Source organism: Rhincodon typus, chromosome 7 (genome assembly GCF_021869965.1).
Source record: "Rhincodon typus isolate 14 chromosome 7, sRhiTyp1.1, whole genome shotgun sequence".
Taxonomy (NCBI): Eukaryota; Metazoa; Chordata; class Chondrichthyes; order Orectolobiformes; family Rhincodontidae; genus Rhincodon; species Rhincodon typus.
Window position 1 is genome coordinate 70,564,248 of NC_063338.1, and position 17,848 is coordinate 70,582,095.

At 39.2% G+C, this 17,848-nt stretch overlaps 1 protein-coding gene across 1 annotated transcript in view; it reads right to left on the reverse strand.

Moving 5' to 3' along the window:
- LOC109913185 (von Willebrand factor D and EGF domain-containing protein-like) overlaps positions 1-17,848 on the reverse strand; it is a 283,384-nt gene that overhangs the window by 169,917 nt on the left and 95,619 nt on the right. The window contains exons 6-9 of the mRNA XM_048599097.1: positions 17,394-17,483; positions 11,773-11,917; positions 7,373-7,593; positions 4,001-4,074 (exon numbers count right to left, since the gene is read on the reverse strand). Coding sequence (XP_048455054.1) covers positions 4,001-4,074; positions 7,373-7,593; positions 11,773-11,917; positions 17,394-17,483 — 530 coding nt within the window. The remainder of the gene's footprint in view (positions 1-4,000; positions 4,075-7,372; positions 7,594-11,772; positions 11,918-17,393; positions 17,484-17,848) is intronic.

Consider the following 17,848-nt stretch of genomic DNA (forward strand, 5'->3'; position numbering starts at 1 on the left):
GATGGCCTGCTGTGTTCATCCAGCTCTACACCTTGTTATCTCAGATTCTCCAGCATCTGCAGTTCCTACTATCACTGTACTTTGAGGCAGTTTGCAAAGGCAGAAGTTATTAAAAGCACCTGGCCCGTAAGCTGGGGTGTCCTGCTCTTTGGGTGATCTCAGGGCTGGGCCTCTCTTGCTGCTGAACACTTGTTCTTTGGTGACTGAAAAGAGAATTTGTCCAATGGTGCTGCATGGGCCACATTGGGAAGCCGGCAGTCAAACAAAAGTAGGGCCACACAAAACCGTGACAGACTTCGATTGTTTCCAATATAAGGAAACCTGCATGAGTATACTCCCACAATTGGGTCCATGTGAGAAACACCAAAGGTTGCATGCACTACTAGGAAGGTGTTCTGTTTCTGTAACACTGTCTCCAGCAGCAAAACAACAGTATTTTCCACCCAAACACTGTTTTTAATTGAATCATGGCATCGTTATCAGGGTTTCCTCCCGGTGTTCTGATTTCCTCCCACAGTCCAAAGATGTGCAGGTAAGGCATACAGGCAATGCAAAATTGCCCCATAGTGTCTAGGGATGTGCAGTTCACGTTGGCTAGCCATGGTAAATGCAGGGTTACAAGGATAGGGTGGGGGTCTGGATGGAATGCTCTTTGGAGGGTTGGTGTGGACTCACTGGGCCGAATGGCCTGCTTCCACACTGTATGAATTCTATGGTTCTATCAGAGCTATCAAAACAGAAATATGATCTAAATCTCTGGACTAGTTCAACTTTGCCCTATTCCATACTCTATCAAAGACTGAAGTAAAATGTGGTGACAAATTAAATCCAGCAGGCACAAAGATGGTAACTATATATCTAACATTTTATATATTAGACTACATTGGTCAAATAGACAACTGACAACTCAAGACAGTCTGAAAATAAATATCATAGTGTCTTACAAAGGTATATTCATAACATTCCTTATTGAAAAGAATAAATTTTTGGTGTAGACAATTTCAGTTCATAAAAGGAGATACGCAGGCCAGATGTCACTATGAATGTGTGGGCATTATTTTCCCAGCTGCCATCTAGATAAATAAGATAAACAACATGTAAGCTGTCAACTGCAAAGAATAAATAATTCTTCATTCACTCAACACATCAAAAGTCTACTGCTGTGCAATAGATAGTTAATGATATCAGGCAACAATACATTCCTGACACAAACTGTGTTTCAAATTAAGTTCGGCTTTTCACACTGCAAGGTGGCAGAGTGACTAATAGCAGTACTTCCAAGTCTATAAACAGGAAAGTCATTATAACCTTCAATATATAATGCAGTTTCTTTGCTAGTCCAGTTTGCTTTCTTTAAATAGACAACTGTTCTCAGAAGTGGATGAAAAAATGTGGAAATTTAGTTGGTGCAGTGATGTGAACAGTATTTTCTCAATGGAACCAGATTTCGATCCACCTCAAACCACTGAGATTAAAACCTCTCAGCTGGCAATAAATGGAACTTTTTCTCAGCACACTAAAGGCAACTGGGGCTAGAGGGGTTTCCCAAGACAAGCAACTCTCTAAACGAGAAGTTTTCAAATGCAATCAGGAACTGGGATTGTGTTGGAGGCCCCAGTATAACTTTATCTCTGCACACGGTTACTGTATCTTTGGGTGTAATTATATCCTAATAAGCTTCTAAAACTACCTTCTTTATGAAGGCTGTCTGTTTGTGCTTCTTTAAAATTGTCCACCTATTCTGGACCTTAGCTTGTCTGTTCCTTAAATCTTGATTCACACCTTCATCATCTCTGAAACTCTTGTCACCCTCTACTCTCTGTAAACCTCAACTCAAAACCAAAATTCTGCTTTTAATGTTCCATAGCACACCAAGCCTTGTTTGCCCATTAGCCCCATTCTCAATGACCTACACCAGCTCCCAGAACCTCAATTTGAAATCCTTGCCTTTAAATGGCTGCATGCCATTACTCCCCCAGCGTTATATTATCTTATGCTCTTTCCACAGTCAGACTCTGTTTCTGTAACTTTGGTTTCATGAGCATTCTTACCTCTTTTCCTCCCACAATTAGCAGCTTTGTTTCCAGCTGCCTATGCACCCTGTACTCCAGAAGCACCTCCCTAAGCCCCTGCATGCCTTTATCTATCTCTTCTCCTTTAACATCTACCTTAAAATATTCAATGAACTTTTAAACACTCCTCTTAATGTCTCCATCTTTCAGTCAGTGTCCATTGTTTCCCTTACATCTTGATCAAGCACTCTGGTACATTGATGTTGTTGGAAGATTAAAAAAAAATCAAATGTCGTATAATATGGGTGCTATTCTGAGTCAATAGTATATGGCAAGGACTTCACTTTTCATGACAAAAGTGGAGGCATGTTAAATTCATTTTAATAAAGATTCCAGATAATGATTTCTGATCAAAAGTAAACCACTTCTTTTATTGTGCATGTTCAAAGCGTTCCTTCTCTAACTATCATGTTGAAGCCTACATCAATACAGATAGCAGACATTTCCTGTAACTCAAATCCAATTATCTAATGTGCATGTTTTGCTCCACCCAGGTGGCAGCTGTACTGTTAAGTTTGATCTCCTCCATCTCTTTATACATTCCAAATGAATACTGCAGTTGCTGTAGGCTCTACAATTTGCTCTGAGGTGTAAGAATCATAACAACAACTTGCATTTATATAGCTCCTTTAATGTAGATAGAATGTTTTACGAGGGTGGAGTGATATAAAAATAATCTGACACCAAGCCACGTAGGGCAATGTTAGGACAGGTGTTCAAAAGGTGGATCAAAGAAGTAGCTTTTAAAGAAACTTTTAAAATAATGAAAGAGATGGAGTTGTGGGAAGCTTTACTGAAGGAATTCCGAGATAAGAGATGAGGCATTTGAGTACACAGCCACCTAGGTTAGAGTGATGAAAATCAGAGATGTGAAGCAAGCCAAGGTCAATCAGCACAGACCCAAGGTTATGGAAGGTACAGGGTCAGACTCTGGGCAGAAGCGGGTCTTATTGGATCACGTTATGTTTAATCCAAAAAAAAACAGATGTCTGCAAGTAGAATAATCATTCGTTTTGAGGGCAAACACATTTGAAATTTCAGAATAATGAACAAGTACAGAATTTTGGCAGTGGAAGTTTATTTCAAAGACTTGCAATTGAATCATGACCCAGAGAGAAAAGCTAGTAAAACAAAAGCAGTAATACTTGAAATGAACAAACTGGAACTTCTTTATGAAGCAAACAAGACAAGTCAGAACAGTTTGTGTCATTTGCAAGTTTTACTGGCTTCCCTTTCTGGGTAGGGGAACACATACATAGAAAAAAAATCCAAATTGTCACTCTATAGCCTGACCTTTACATACTCTCAAGCACATTCACAAGGGCATTCTGTTCAGGTACCCTGTGCCAAGGCCTGATCCCCCCCAGGTGAATGAGCCTCCCTGTAAGCTGTGATCTCTCTCCAAAGCCTGTTTGCAGCCCCACTCCCTGTCCTGGACCTGCCTAAGAGCCAGGGAAGAGTGTCCCACTTACCATCCAAATCAGGCCCATACTTGGCTCTACTTCAGGAACAGACTACAGTCCCAGCCATGGCTACCACTCCTATTGGTGCTGCTGAGGCTAACCAGCTGGTGCCAACTGCTTGGCCAGCGGCTCTTGTAGGTGCGCATCTTCCCACATGACGGATGAAACTTACAACTTGACGCTTAACATCTTGTGTCCAAAAAGTCCAGTCATGGCTTCCAGGCCAGCGGAAGAGAGTTCAACCCGATTTTCCAACCAGTAACCAGGAGCTGTGACTCCATGTAAATCCCAACCACATATGTCTAACCTTCATTGGCAATGAACACCTAAAATAGCAGAACCTAGTACTGAAACTAGATGCTAAAAGAGACAAAAAAAGTTTAATTCCCAGCACTAGCATCTGACATTTTGCTGCACACAGAATTCCTTATAAATATAACAACTTTGATATCATTAAAAACTGACCTGCCATCAAAGGTGATAATATGGGGATCAGTGAAAGAATAACAATTTCCTGTTGGGAGGTCTTGAACGATCACCTAGGTGAAGAAAAATAAATAAAAAGAAATTATAGCACAGCCTGTGTTATACAAGTAACTATTAATTTTTACCTCTCATCTAAATTTACTAATGACACAAAGAAATGAACTGCCAATAATATCACATTACAAAAGGGTCTGTAAATAAATAATTATTCAGTGTGGGGTAGTGACTCTTTCATAATTTCAGTTCTTTCATCAGGAACACAATTTCAAATATATTAATGGAATGTAATCTGCTTCAAACTACACCCAGTTTTAAAATTACACAGCTCACGCAACTAAGCACATGGTTTTTACTCTTATTGGCATATTGTTTCATATAAACAAATTACTGCAGAGCTGCTCGGACAAATAGTCACTGGTAGTTCTTGCGTATCTCTTTTCTGTTGCTTCTTTACAGATTAAAAACCTTGCACCAAACACGTCTTGATCTAACACTACTTAAGCTAAGTGTGTTGGTGTTCCCGTTTAATGTGTTTCAGGCACCAGTGAACAGAGCTCATTCTGTTAGATGTAACAATAGCTCTTGGTTACATTCAACAGACTTATTCAGCTCAGCAACACTTTTAAACATTTACAGTTTCCACTTTAAACAGGAGCATTATGTATTCTGAGTAATTAAACGCCGTCTGTTTACAACTAAAGTTGAAAACACACTGAAGTAGCAGCTATTGTTTTTAATGGCAAATCTGTCAAATGCACAGATTAGTTTACTGCCCAATTTAAGTTGGCAAGAACAATATACAATTAAATGGGCTTCATTACTTCCATAATATGCGAATGCAAGTTTATAATTTTGCTTCAGAACCTTAGCCTTAGAAGTGTTTCTCCTGAGTTGATACAAGTCAAAATCTTTTCCATGCAATTAAAGTCATAAGGACATCAAATATACAGTGCCAAAACTTAAAGTAATTTGAACCAGAAACTGGTCAGGCTGGCAGCCAATGGTCAGGTGATTAACTTGCCAAGACATCCCTACCAGAAGCTGATTGGGCTCCTTTTTAAATATGCAGATAAGGGTCTGAGGTCATCATATGAACTGACTACAATTTTAACTGTGGCAAAAAAAATGATCTGGATTTTTCATCTGGTGAAGACAGTAGAAAGAAGAGGCTCAAACAGAAATGTTTACTTAACATTTTTTGTTAGGTTCTTGATACAATTAGTAGAAGGAGTACCCAATCCACAATTCTCCTCCATATGGACAACTTTCATTAAGTCCCAGCCAACAGCCTCGTGAAATCCTGTTCCTTCCTGCTGACCTCCTGCTATTTTCTACCCATTGTGGATTGGCTGCTGAGCAGAAGAATACAGAGGATACCATGAAATTAAAATTGAACAGGCCATACTGCTAAGCATGGGAGGATGATCAGGGGATGGAGGGGGAGCTGTCCAGTGCAAAGGGGGAGAGGGGGAGAGGGGAAGAGGGGGTGGGCTAGAGGGTAGAATATGTTCTTTGTCCAATCAGCAGAATACGCTCTTTGTCAGATCAGGATACCACAGAGGCTCAAAGCCAATTAATTACTTATGAATTTCTGTTACCATTGTAATGTGCACAGTCAGCTCTGACAAGCAGCAAACAAGCAGTTCACCCATTTTACTGATGGTAGTTGAGAGTTAAATTGACGGTGTGACAAAGTGCATGATGTTGAGGGGAGGGGGGCCATTGGAAGTGCGGGAAGGGGGCCACAACTATGTTGCCTTCCATACTCAGGTGAATCGCAAATGCACACTGCAAATGGAAAATGGCTGCAACTACACCCAAGTGTCAGCAAAATAAGTGTCTTTCCTGCCTGAGCACAGGGCTCTACTTGTGAGTGATGGGAGGCCCTTCAGGGGGAAACAACATTAATCAGGCATTTTCACAGTCCAGGTTGAAGTCATCTTGCCCCTCTGATGCTGCCTGGCCTGCTGTGTTTCCCCAGCTCCACACTGTGTTGTCCCAGGGTTTAATGAATACCTGGTTACAATCGATGTAAGCTAGGTGTAGGTCATCACTCACTGAATATAAATTTATTGCCGCTTGAAAGGCAAGCAGCCTGTTTCCACAGCAAATGGAGATTTTTGTTTGTTTTTCTCTTTGCTTCTCCTGTTGCCAAATAAAAATGAACCTTTTCAACCTCCTAAATGTGTTCCATATTGAATGAAGGGAAATATTGTGCTGTACCGAACGTTAGGAAAACAGTAGCACTCACTTGGGTAAGTTTATAAAACAGATTGACACAAAGGGAGGGTAACCTGGGTAGCTTGGTTCTTAAATAGAAATACATTTATGAATGTGTACTTGAATTTGCAACAAAGAATCAGTCATGCCACTCATGGGCCCTGAGGAGTGTTTATTTTATTTGCCTCCCATTAGAGTTATAAAGTCATAGAGTTGTACAGCACGGAAACAGATCCTTTGGTCCAACTCATCCATGCCAACCAGGTATCTTAAATTACTCTAGTCCCATTTGCCAGTATTTGGCCCATATCCTACTAAACCCTCCCAACTGCACTACCCACTAATAGTACGGTGAAGAGTCACTGCCTGCCTGGCAGTGTTTGACCTGGTGTATGGCTGGGCTTTGGATATGTTGCAAACACCAGGATTCCCATAAGCTCTCAGCAGGGGCATGTACCCCCTCTGGTGAGAAGGAAGATAGGAAGACAGGGGCACCTTAGAAGTGTCTTGAACCAGTAATGAGGTGAGTTGCGGAGAATAACGTGAGAAAACTCACTAGAACTAAAGGGAGAGAAACCCTCCACGAAAGCTGCCAAAATTGACACTTACTTGATTTCTCATAAAATGCAGCCCCTAGTGTTGCCTATTCAGATTGATTCCCCAGGGATAGGCAGCACAGTATCTTGACTAACATTGTTGAACAATGCAACATGGTTCAACTAAGTACCTGCCATTACTCAAATTAATTTCTCCCACCAGTGTGTCCAGTGGGGGAAATAAAAAAGGAAAAAATGCTAAGTATAAGTAAGTTACAAAACGGACATTAAACTACATGGGAAGTAAATTAAATCACAGGATTAGACCAGGCAACTCACCTGGAGAGTTACACCAACATTGCCTGAGAATTTATTTCGGTGTACAGTGTTCACTGATTTCATGTGTAGAGAAGACAAGAGGACCCATTTACAACATCTCTGAGATTGCAAATGGTGAGTTACTTTCTATTTCAATTGTAGTACATGATTCACAATTTCACACATTGATATTCGATGAGTATGCTCATGACTTTTGAGAGTGAAATACAGAACAACCATCTGTTAAAGCTACTAAAATGTTTTCTTTGATACTGACCTTTATTTCCTTTGGGGAGTAACCCCGCCAAAGGAGATGTTTTGATTGAATTGGCTCAATTCTAATACTGCTGACACGATTTCCATCGCGTGCAAAATCAGTTACAGCCATCACAGAGAGTGAGCTTCTTGCACAGCTGCCACCTGTACAAGCAGGCATCTGTACCAAATCCACCTGGCATGAGGATAGTGCTATGTTCAGGGTTGTGGAACCCAGACTATCTGAAAACACATCAACAAATGGAACTTTTGAAACCTGTGGAACAAGTGTGAGCCTGCATTTGCAGGTGGTAAGGTATAATACAAGACATGTTCAATATTTAATCTAATAATTTCAACATTTGAAGCAGGATAGGGTCAAGCTAATTCTCCAATTTACTTTCTTTCTACTAAAGTTTCTCTTCCAAACCATCTAGTTTCATGAAGATCTGTTAGAAATATTTGTTTCTGGTAGCTACTCCTTCTTGTCTTATACGCACAGATGGTGGCTAATAAGTTTATTAGTGGGAAAAGTTTAAGGGAGATATGCGTGGAAAGTTCTTTACGCAGAGGGTGGTGGGTGCCTGGAACGCGTTACCAGCGGAGGTGGTAGAGGCGGGCACGATAGCATCATTTAAGATGTATCTAGACAGATACATGAATGGGCAGGGAGCAGAGGGATACAGATCCTTGGAAAATAGGCGACAGGTTTAGATAGAGGATCTGGATTGGCGCAGGCTTGTTGGCCAAAGGGCCTGTTCCTGTGCTGTAATTTTCTTTGTTCTTTGTTTGTTCTAATGGCCACCGTAAAAACAGCCAATAACAATCACAGTCGAGGTTTAGTTGTGACAAAAATAGAAACTGCTAATTCAATAACTATCCCCGAAGTCTAGTGGATTTTAAGTCTCATTTGTGATCACTGTAAGGTACAATGCTTCAACTTTGAAAGGAATATGTGTAGCACATGGATACATTTTTGATTTTCAAGAAGAAAACTAGTTCTGATGTCAAGGGAAGCTGCTACATAGAAACAGGCCATTTGGGCTATCAACTCTGTGCTGGCTTTTCATCTATTAAACACTTAGCCTAATCCCATTCACCTGTTTGCCTGAAATATTCACCATTTTCAAGCAAATTAGTTATGGTCTAAATGAACTTATGGGTTCAGTTTCAAGAACTGTTTAAGGCGGGGAATTCCATCATTACAGTACTCTCTTGGGTTTTTCTAACTTCCCCTGTAGTTATTTTAATGCTAATCTTAAATTTGTACTCTTTTGTTAGTCTCACTGTTCAATGAGGCTAATCTACTACTCGTCATCTATCAGAGTGTTACACACCATTTCAGTTATCCTATGTACACATTTGTTCCAACTTTCATTTTTATTGCCTACCATGGAAGCATTACTGTTTCTCAGCTGGATATTTAATCTCACCTGTCTGTTTGCCCAAGGACATTCATTCTTGGACAAATGTCTTTTGTAAAATCAACAAATACCTGAATACTATCCTTTCCGATTCTTTGAATAGTTCTGACTTACAATTGTATTTGTCAAATTTCATTCTGTATTAATGTACTGTCAGTTTTGTTTTACAGCCAAATTCCTTTGTCCTCAACTTTTTTTTTCTGATTTTACAGAGAAACAAACATATCGCTGTTAATTTTACGTGCATGCCCCCTCTACTTGTACACTGTGTCTACTTGCTTCACTTTATCTAGATCAAGCTGCTTTTGTCCAGCCATATTGAGCCAACCACATTCTGACTAAGCTAACATCTCCTAACATGCTATAAAAGGCACCATTTTCCACTCAGAACATTTTTCTGTGTCAGATTCTCTTTTCAGCAATTTGGAACAACTAATTTTTGCAATTGCTGTACATAAAGTGAATGCTACTTTTTTTTTGCATTTTATATGACTACTTCAATCCTTCCTTATTTCCCTACTTCTTTATTTTCTACTTTATACCCAAGATTTTGTACCTAAGTACCTTTGCATCTAAGATAACACTGGGAATGGTGACTTCGTATACTTTTCACTGTATTCCTGTACCCCTGTACTATCACCCTGTACATGACAATAAAATCTAATTCATTAATTCAAAAATACTTTAGGTTATATTGATGCCATGATAGGCTCTTCATAAATGCAAATTCCTTTCGGTGATGTTGAATTTTTACCGCTGTCTCGGTCTCAGCAGAGCAAACTGTGCGCACTGCAGGGAATCCGTTCCAGTCCATAATCCAGCTATTTAACTATTTTACTCTTGAAGTCAGGATGTGCTCAAGTGATCTTTCGGATCACAAAGGGAAGTTTAGGTCCCTCCTCTTTTCTAAACCATCTCAGTCACCCCGTCCATGCTTGGGCTCAACAGGTGCTTCCCAGCCACTTAACCTTCCATCGTTTTCCAGCTGATGTGTTTGGGTAGCAGGCCAGCAGCATTTTTTGCCAAGATATTTTATGCTCCGATGAATATTTGCCAAACCAGATTTGTGTAAACTGCAATTAAACCTTTGTTTCATAGCCTAGGTAATCATGCATTCAGCAAGCCAATCTAAACAATACCAGAGCTGTGGCTAAAAATCATTTTGCACAAAGGGCTTGGTCTTTCAAAGCACAAAAGCTTGACAGATCACTTATTCTCTTTGTTACATAATGTTCAGGGCATTAAAAGTAAATATTGAGATCAGTTTTAAAATTTTAAATGTAATTTCCAACATTGGACCTGGAATTCTACAGAGTGGATTTGGTTTGATACAATGGGACTCATTGCTTGAATCAGATACTTATTCAGCTGGAGTTGGCAATAACAACAGCAGTGTTAACAAATGTATTTTAAAATCTAACAGCTCTGTTCCTTTAAATACAAAGCACAGCAAAGCAAGTTAGAAGGCAACAGATGTGATTGCAAAACATAAGTTGCCAGGCTTGAAAAGCATATTTAATTTTGATTTTGCAAAAACATAATTTGCTGTGGTAAGTATTATCATGGAACAGGAACAGGGATTACTGGAGTTTGCTATTTCTGGCTGAGGTGCAGAATGAGCCAACTGCCAAAGTGCTCATTTCAGTACATTATATTTTTCTGCCTTTGAGCTAATATGCCTGTGCTTATTCTCTAGCACAAAGTGAATAGTGTTGTCCGATGGGTGATCTCAGCTGTCGATGTTTCTTGCTTGTAAATGAGAATTGATGTATAAACACTCTTGAGAAATAATACCGAGAGCTCTGCTTTCTTACCACACATTTTAATGGCTTCCCAACCTATGGAATTCTTTCATATTTGGAAACAAACAATGAAAAATCGTAAATCTGGACAAGCTAATTCCAATACCATTTCTAAATTGCTAAGTGATTATAATAATCTTCACACTCATGTAACACTTCGAAGACATAGTTTTGTTTTATTTGTGTTTTAATATTGACTTTTGAGACTTAATTCAGAAATGGTATTCAGATCTCCACTTCACTGTCATTAGTAGTTCGCCAAATAAACTATAGCTGGAGGGACTAAAGGAATAACAAAGAACATTATACCAGATTAAAGGAACCAGTCATGAGTGGACTGTTTCAGTAAAATATTGACTGGGGGATGGGAGCAGTTTACTTACTCGCTGTCTCATTCAAACAATGCTACATTGCCCAAGGTGCCTAAATGACAGAGGCTGAAAATTATCCCATGCAGTCATCATCTTTCAGAATTTCATATATTTCTATGAAATTTCAAATTGATTATTTCAACAAATTGGCTAGCCTGTTTATTTCAAACCAACAGATTTTGCAGATTTGTATATTATTATTTCCAGAGTGGATGATGTTTCTGCTATTTCGCTGTTGTCAGAGATGTATAATGTGAAGTATTACATTATTTTTATGCAGCCATTTGATATATTAATCCTAAAGTAATGGCTGAACTTCTGCATTAGATTAAAATAAATGAGTTTTCACACACAGGTCATTAAATTCACAAAGTAATTTGAGTGTTTTCAGAGAAAGCAAATGAGCTTTAAAATGTTAAATTATGTTGTCCAGGCAGAAATACTTTTGATAACAACTGCTTAAAATACATATGCCGTGGAAAATGACAACTGGCAAAAATATTCAGCATATTCTTGATTTTTCACTCTCAGATATTTCAGTTGAGCATCAGTAAAGAGAATGAGTTAACCATTTCTGCCAAGGGTGGGAGGTAGGTAAATGACATCAGAGATAATGAACAAAGGAAATGTGTTGCTTAATAAAAACAATATAAAACAATTTTTTTTGATTTAAACATCTGGGCACACAACATCTAGTAATTATTCTATTTTAAATTAGTAGCCATGCTTGATTGGCTGCTTTACCAAACACATGACACATAACACATAAACACATTGACATAAAATGTACAATCCTGGAGATCCATCACAAATTTAAAGTCTTACCTGAATCATTAATAGTGAGTTGCAGTGCTATTTTACAACTGTTTACATCCTGACCTTCTTCCAGACAAACGATAGGGATGGTACTTTGGATCAACAACATATGTGCTTTACCATCTTCTGTGATTTGCAAAGACACTGGGTCAAACTGTTTGAAAGTAAGAAAGAAATTTTAAAAAGCAATCTTTCCAATGTTTGAAAAATTTTTCAAGTTAAAACATTACAAGCCATTCCAGTTGTAAATATCCCTAGTTACTGATTATGAAGACAATCTTTTTCCCAGTTAATTACTACACAGACTGGTTCCAAAAATGCATTTTTAAAAGCTCTTCACATTCTTTCCAGGAGCAATTTTACAAGAATAAGTTTGTCAGCAGCAGCAACTTGAACTTATAAAACACCATTAATGCAGCTATACATTCCATGGTCATTCACAGGAATATTATCAAAATGGACATTTGATAACAAGTCCTATAAGGAAGAATGAGAATGGAGGTTGTTTAGACAACTTGTTTAAAAAGTTAGGTGAATGTGGATAACTGTGAGGTTTGGTAGCAAAAGCAGATACGTTATCTGAATGGCAATTGGGAAGAGGAGATGCAGCAAGACCTGGGTGTCTTTGTACATAAGTCGCTGAAAGTAAGCATACAAGTGTTGTAGGCAGTGAAGGCAGCAAATGGTCTGTTGGCCTGCACAGTAAGTAGATTTGAGTACAGAGTAGGGACGTCTTGCTGCAATTGTACAAACCCTTGGAGAGACCTTTGGGGTACTGTATGCAGACACTGTCTTTTTATCTCACAATGGGTGTCCTAGCCTTGGAGGGAGTGCAACAAAGATTTACCAGAGTGATTCCTGAGATGGCTGGACTGATGTATGAAGAGATACTGGACAGGTTACATCTATATTCACTGGAGTTTAGAAGAATGGCTGGGACAGGAGTGGCGGGGGTGTTGGTCACAGAAATCATTAGAATTCCCAACAGCACAAGACAGCGTTAATGCAGGTTGATTGTATCTGTTATTTGGAAAGTCCAGAACTAGGGGTCACAGTTTACAAGTATAGGGTAGGCCATTTAGGACTGAATGAGGAGAAATATCTTCACCCAGAGACTGATGACGCTATGGAATTTTCTACCTGTTATAAAGCAGAGGTTGACCCCCTCGGAGAACCAAAACCGAAATACCCAAAGAGAAGCGCCTCACCCTATAATCTGTAAATGGAATGTGAAAAGTGGTGTAACCTGCCTTTCAGCAACTTCTAGTGGTTAACTAAAAGAAATCCCTGACACTCACTTTAAAATCAACAAGTAACAATTTATTTATCTAACTCTAACAGCGAACAAATTAGATAAACTGTTAACAAACTGAATAAACTCCTTCTAATTACTAACTATTCCCAAATAAAACAAGATTGTAATGGTGTGCTGTTCCAGTGAATAAAAGTTCCACATATATAAAATAAAAAAGTAGAATTTATTCTCTTGAAATTACAGCCAGATTATGTGTCTTCCAGAATGTTCTGTGCCTTCTCTATCAATTGTTCTGTCTGTCGATTCCTCTGTCAGGAATATGAACTAGTTGTGCTGTAAGTACCTTTGATTTAGATGGTGCTTTCTCTAAAACTTCGAGGAGACAGTGAGAGCCAGTGATTCCCTCTTGAGAGCTAAGAGCTGTTAACTCTGGCAGATGGCAGTTTGCTTTCCCGTCTTTGCGCAACTGCTCCTTCTTTTATACCCTTGATGATATATCAATTTCTGACAATAGGATTGGTCCTATGTTGTCAAAACCATCAGATTTAAATTTAGAGATAGCAGGAACTACCGATGCTGGAGAATCTAAGATAACAAGGTATAGAGCTGGATGAACACAGCAGGCCAAGCAGCATCAGAGGAGCAGGAAGGCTGATATTTCGGGCCTAGGCCCTTCTTCAGAAAAAAAAAAATTAATTAGTTTTGGTATCTAAGTGCCTGTTTCAAATTGATTGGCTAGATTCAAAACGTTGTTGTCTTGGTAAAACTGCAGCTTGGCCTGCTAACTGAGTGGCATTTTGATACAAATGTTTCAATTCAAGTGCTGTCTGTGTACCTGCAAACCCAGAAGCTGCTGCCCACAGATATCCTTCTGGATCTCTAAGCACAGAAAAAGGACATCATCTTTTTAAGGGGCCACGCACTGCTTTCCCCCTAGCATTTTACAAATACCAAATTCTAACTCACTGCCTTCCAACCCACAAGTACTGTACCCAACTTCACAACATACCACAGACAGCGAATGAGGACCGAACATTGAGGGAGTTAAGATGCAGTTCTTAAGGTCAAATGGATCAAAGGACATGGGGAGAAAGCAGGAATGGGTACTGAGTTTGATGATCAGCCATGATCAGAAATGCATGGCGGAGCAGATCAAAAAGCCTAATAGAATAATAAAATTTTACGTACGAAAGGAGGCTATTTGACCCATTGTGTTTGTATTGGCTTCTGAAAGAGTTAGCCAGCTGGTCTCAGCTTTTAAACTTTCAAATATACATCCAGCTCTGTTTTGAAACCTTAGATGGAATCCCCCTCCACCACTCTCTCAGGCACTGCATTCCAAATCCCAACAACTCTCTGAGTAAAGATGTTTTTTCTCATCTCACTCCTAGTTCTCTTGCTGAGATACCAACTAGTGGTACTAACATACCAACTAGTGGAAACAGAATATCCTTCTTTACCTGTCAAAATTCTTGTACCATTGAGTCTGTATTGTCTCTCTATGTTTCTTCCATCAAAATGCATTACCTCATGTTTCTCTGCATTAAAATTCATCTGCCATTTGGCGAAGTTGTCAATGTCCCTCTGAAATCGGTCAGCGTCATCCTCATAATTCACTGTTCTCTCTAGTCATAGAGTCATACAGCACAGAAACAGACCCTTCGTCCAACTCTAGCTTAGTATCATCTGCACATGTAGAGATTTTGCCCTCAACATCCATGTCCAAACCTTTTATATAAATCAGAAAAAGCAAGAGTCCATCAATCCCAGGAAACACCACTTTCAACTAATCTCCAATCTGGGAAATGTCCATTTTTTTTAACCTACTCTCTGTTTCCTATCTTTTTGGCAACTCAAGAACTCAATCAAATTTGTCAGATATGACCTGCACTTGACAAAGCCATGTTGATTTTCTGGTATTAACTGATTTCCCTTTAAATGTATATTTATCTTATCCAATATTATGGCCTATAATGACCTACTCTTGCTCCTACTTTCTACATCACTATGTTAAAGAATGCTTCAATAGAGAGAACGGTAGAGCAGTAGGTGCTTATGGAGGGAATTTTGGAGCTTAGAGCATAAGCAGGAGAACATTTGGTTGCCAGTGCTGGAGTGATTGCAATAAAAGTTGTGTAAGAAGCCAGCATCGGGAGAGCATTCAGGTCTTAGATGGTTGTAGGGCTGGCAAGATTACAGTGAAAGGGAGGGTCAAGACCTGTGAGGAACCTGAAAATAAGAATCAAAATTTTAAAATGCATTCCATACTTACTTTAGTAAGTAGTAAATTTGTCCTAATTAGCTCCTTCTTTTCTTGATGATTCTGAGTTCTAGCTACTAACTCACCAATGTAAAGTTTCTCCAGAATTATTTCAATCAAAAGTTCTTATAATTTTGAGAACCTCTATTAGATTACTGTTGAATGGTAAATATTTTAATAAATCCAATTTCTCTAGTCTCTCCTCATAACTGAAAAAGCATGGCATGTATAATATCATTTTAGCCATTCTCTTTCTTATCCTCGTCATAATTTTGATATCTTTGCTAAAACAAGATGCCCTAAGTAATAAAATATTTAAGTTGTAGCTTAATTTGTGTAGGTTTAGAATATGAGGTTGACACTTAAACTGGATTGGATTTATTAGATTTAATGGCTATTAGCTGTTCCTGAAAGTCATCTTGCTACTTTAGGGGATAATTTTTAAGCAACCATTTCTGTAAAATATAGAGTTTTAAAGAAGCTCGTGATAAGCTAGACAATTATCTGCCTTCCCTATAGACTGAGCTGGTAAAATATTTTGTCTACATGTTGTGGTGGAGCTTCAACAGGTCCACATTAGGCATGAGAGAATTGGCCCAGAACCTTCTAATAGGAGATGACCATGGCCTGCCACTGAATACCCTGCAGCAGAATGTTCAGCATTGGATAACTATGTATTACTTCCTGTAGTTGCCTGCAAGTACTGAGAAACTTCATATACACATCTTGTATATCCTTGCTCCCATGTATATAATTTTACAAATCTGGGGAAAATCTGCTGGGTTTTGTTAAGTCATGTTCTCTGATGAAACTTCCTCATATTTGTCTTCAAATCTCTCTATGATATGGCCCTTTGCCATCTCAGAACACACGAATAAAAGGATTGGAATCGGTGTCTTAAATATATTCATTGACAGAGCATCTACAGTTCTCCTGGGCAGAGAATTTGAAAGATTCATTTGAAAGCGCGGCACAGTGGACTCAGTGGTTAACCCTGCTGCCTCACGGCGCCAGGGACCCGGGTTCGATTCCACCCTCCAAACTGTCTGTGTGCAGTTTGCACATTCTCCCCGCATCTTTGTGAGTTTCCTCCGGATGCTCTGGTTTCCTGGCACAGTCCAAAGATGTGCCGGTTAGATGGATTGGCCACGATAAATTGCCCACCGTTCAGCAATGTGTGGGTTAGGTGTGTTAGCCATGGGAAATATAGGGTGGCAGGGAAAGGGTGGGGAATGGATCTGGGTGGGATGCTCTTTGGAAGTTCGTGTGGACTTGTTAGGCCAAACGGCCTGTTTCCGCACTGTAGAGATGCCATGGATTCATAATTGTTTGAGTGAAGGGCTATCTCCTCATCTCAGTCCTAAACGATCGCCTCGTTATCATGAGACTGTGATCTTGTAATCTCCTATATTTCCCCATATTACCTGCATCCAGGCTGGATGGAGACTCAGAATATTATCTCTCTTATTTATTGAGTCATAGAAGCCCTACAGTGTGGGAGCAGGTAATTCGGCCCATCGAGTCCAAACCAGCCCTCTGAAGAGCATTCCACCCAGATCCACCAACCCCTACCCTATCCCTGTAACCCTGCATTTCCTGTGGCTAGACCAGCCAGCCTGCACATCCCTGGGCACTATCGGCAATTTAGCATGGAATTACCTGCAGGTAACAGTTATCTTTCCAGAAACACTCCTCTCTCTTTAGTTTATGAAAACAATTCAACAGCACTACTTTTCCTGTTCTTCAAGTGACTGTCTGCATTGACCTTGCAACTCCAAACAGAAACAGGATTAAAGTAAAATTTTACCTGAAGGATTTCCACCAGAAATTGAAAGTAGCAAATTATATCACATGATGGGAAATACCTTTACACGGCTAGACTTAATTCAAAAATCCCGATGCATCTTATACTACAGAATTGCTCACTAACCCTTCCAACTTACATCACAACATATCAGAGAATATTTCCTCTGTATCTGCATTAATTTTAAATTTGCTGAAGAGCATCTTTTACTTTTAATGTCAGTATGCAATAAGATATTCAGTCTTTTTTAGTAATACATTTAATATTTCATATTAATTAAATACTTATTTACATTTACACATTTAATTCACCTTAATCCCAGCGAAGAATGGTTCACTATCCCTGGGAAAACTACGTATATCTGGAGAACCCCTCAAGAAGGCTGATACACTACAGTAAACCTGCAAAAAATAAAAATTATAAGTTGCAAAAAAAGTTTGACAAATTAATTTGACAATACATTTTAAATTAATGCTATTTAGGATGGCATTGTGATGGCCCTTCTAGTTCAGGAGGAGCCCATTTGACCAGTCATGCCAATATTCATATCCCGAGAAAAATCAAAAACAGTGATCCCATTAGGAATGGCAAAATCCTCCTCCATGCTACAACTTGGACTGCAAAATTATTTATTCATGTTCTCAACAAAAAGCAGCTACTATTGGCAAGCCGGCACGTACTATGAACCAAAACGTGACTGTGCACGCAAAACATCTGGCATATCAACTAGTGGGTTCACAATGAATCCTTTACAGCACTGTAGTAC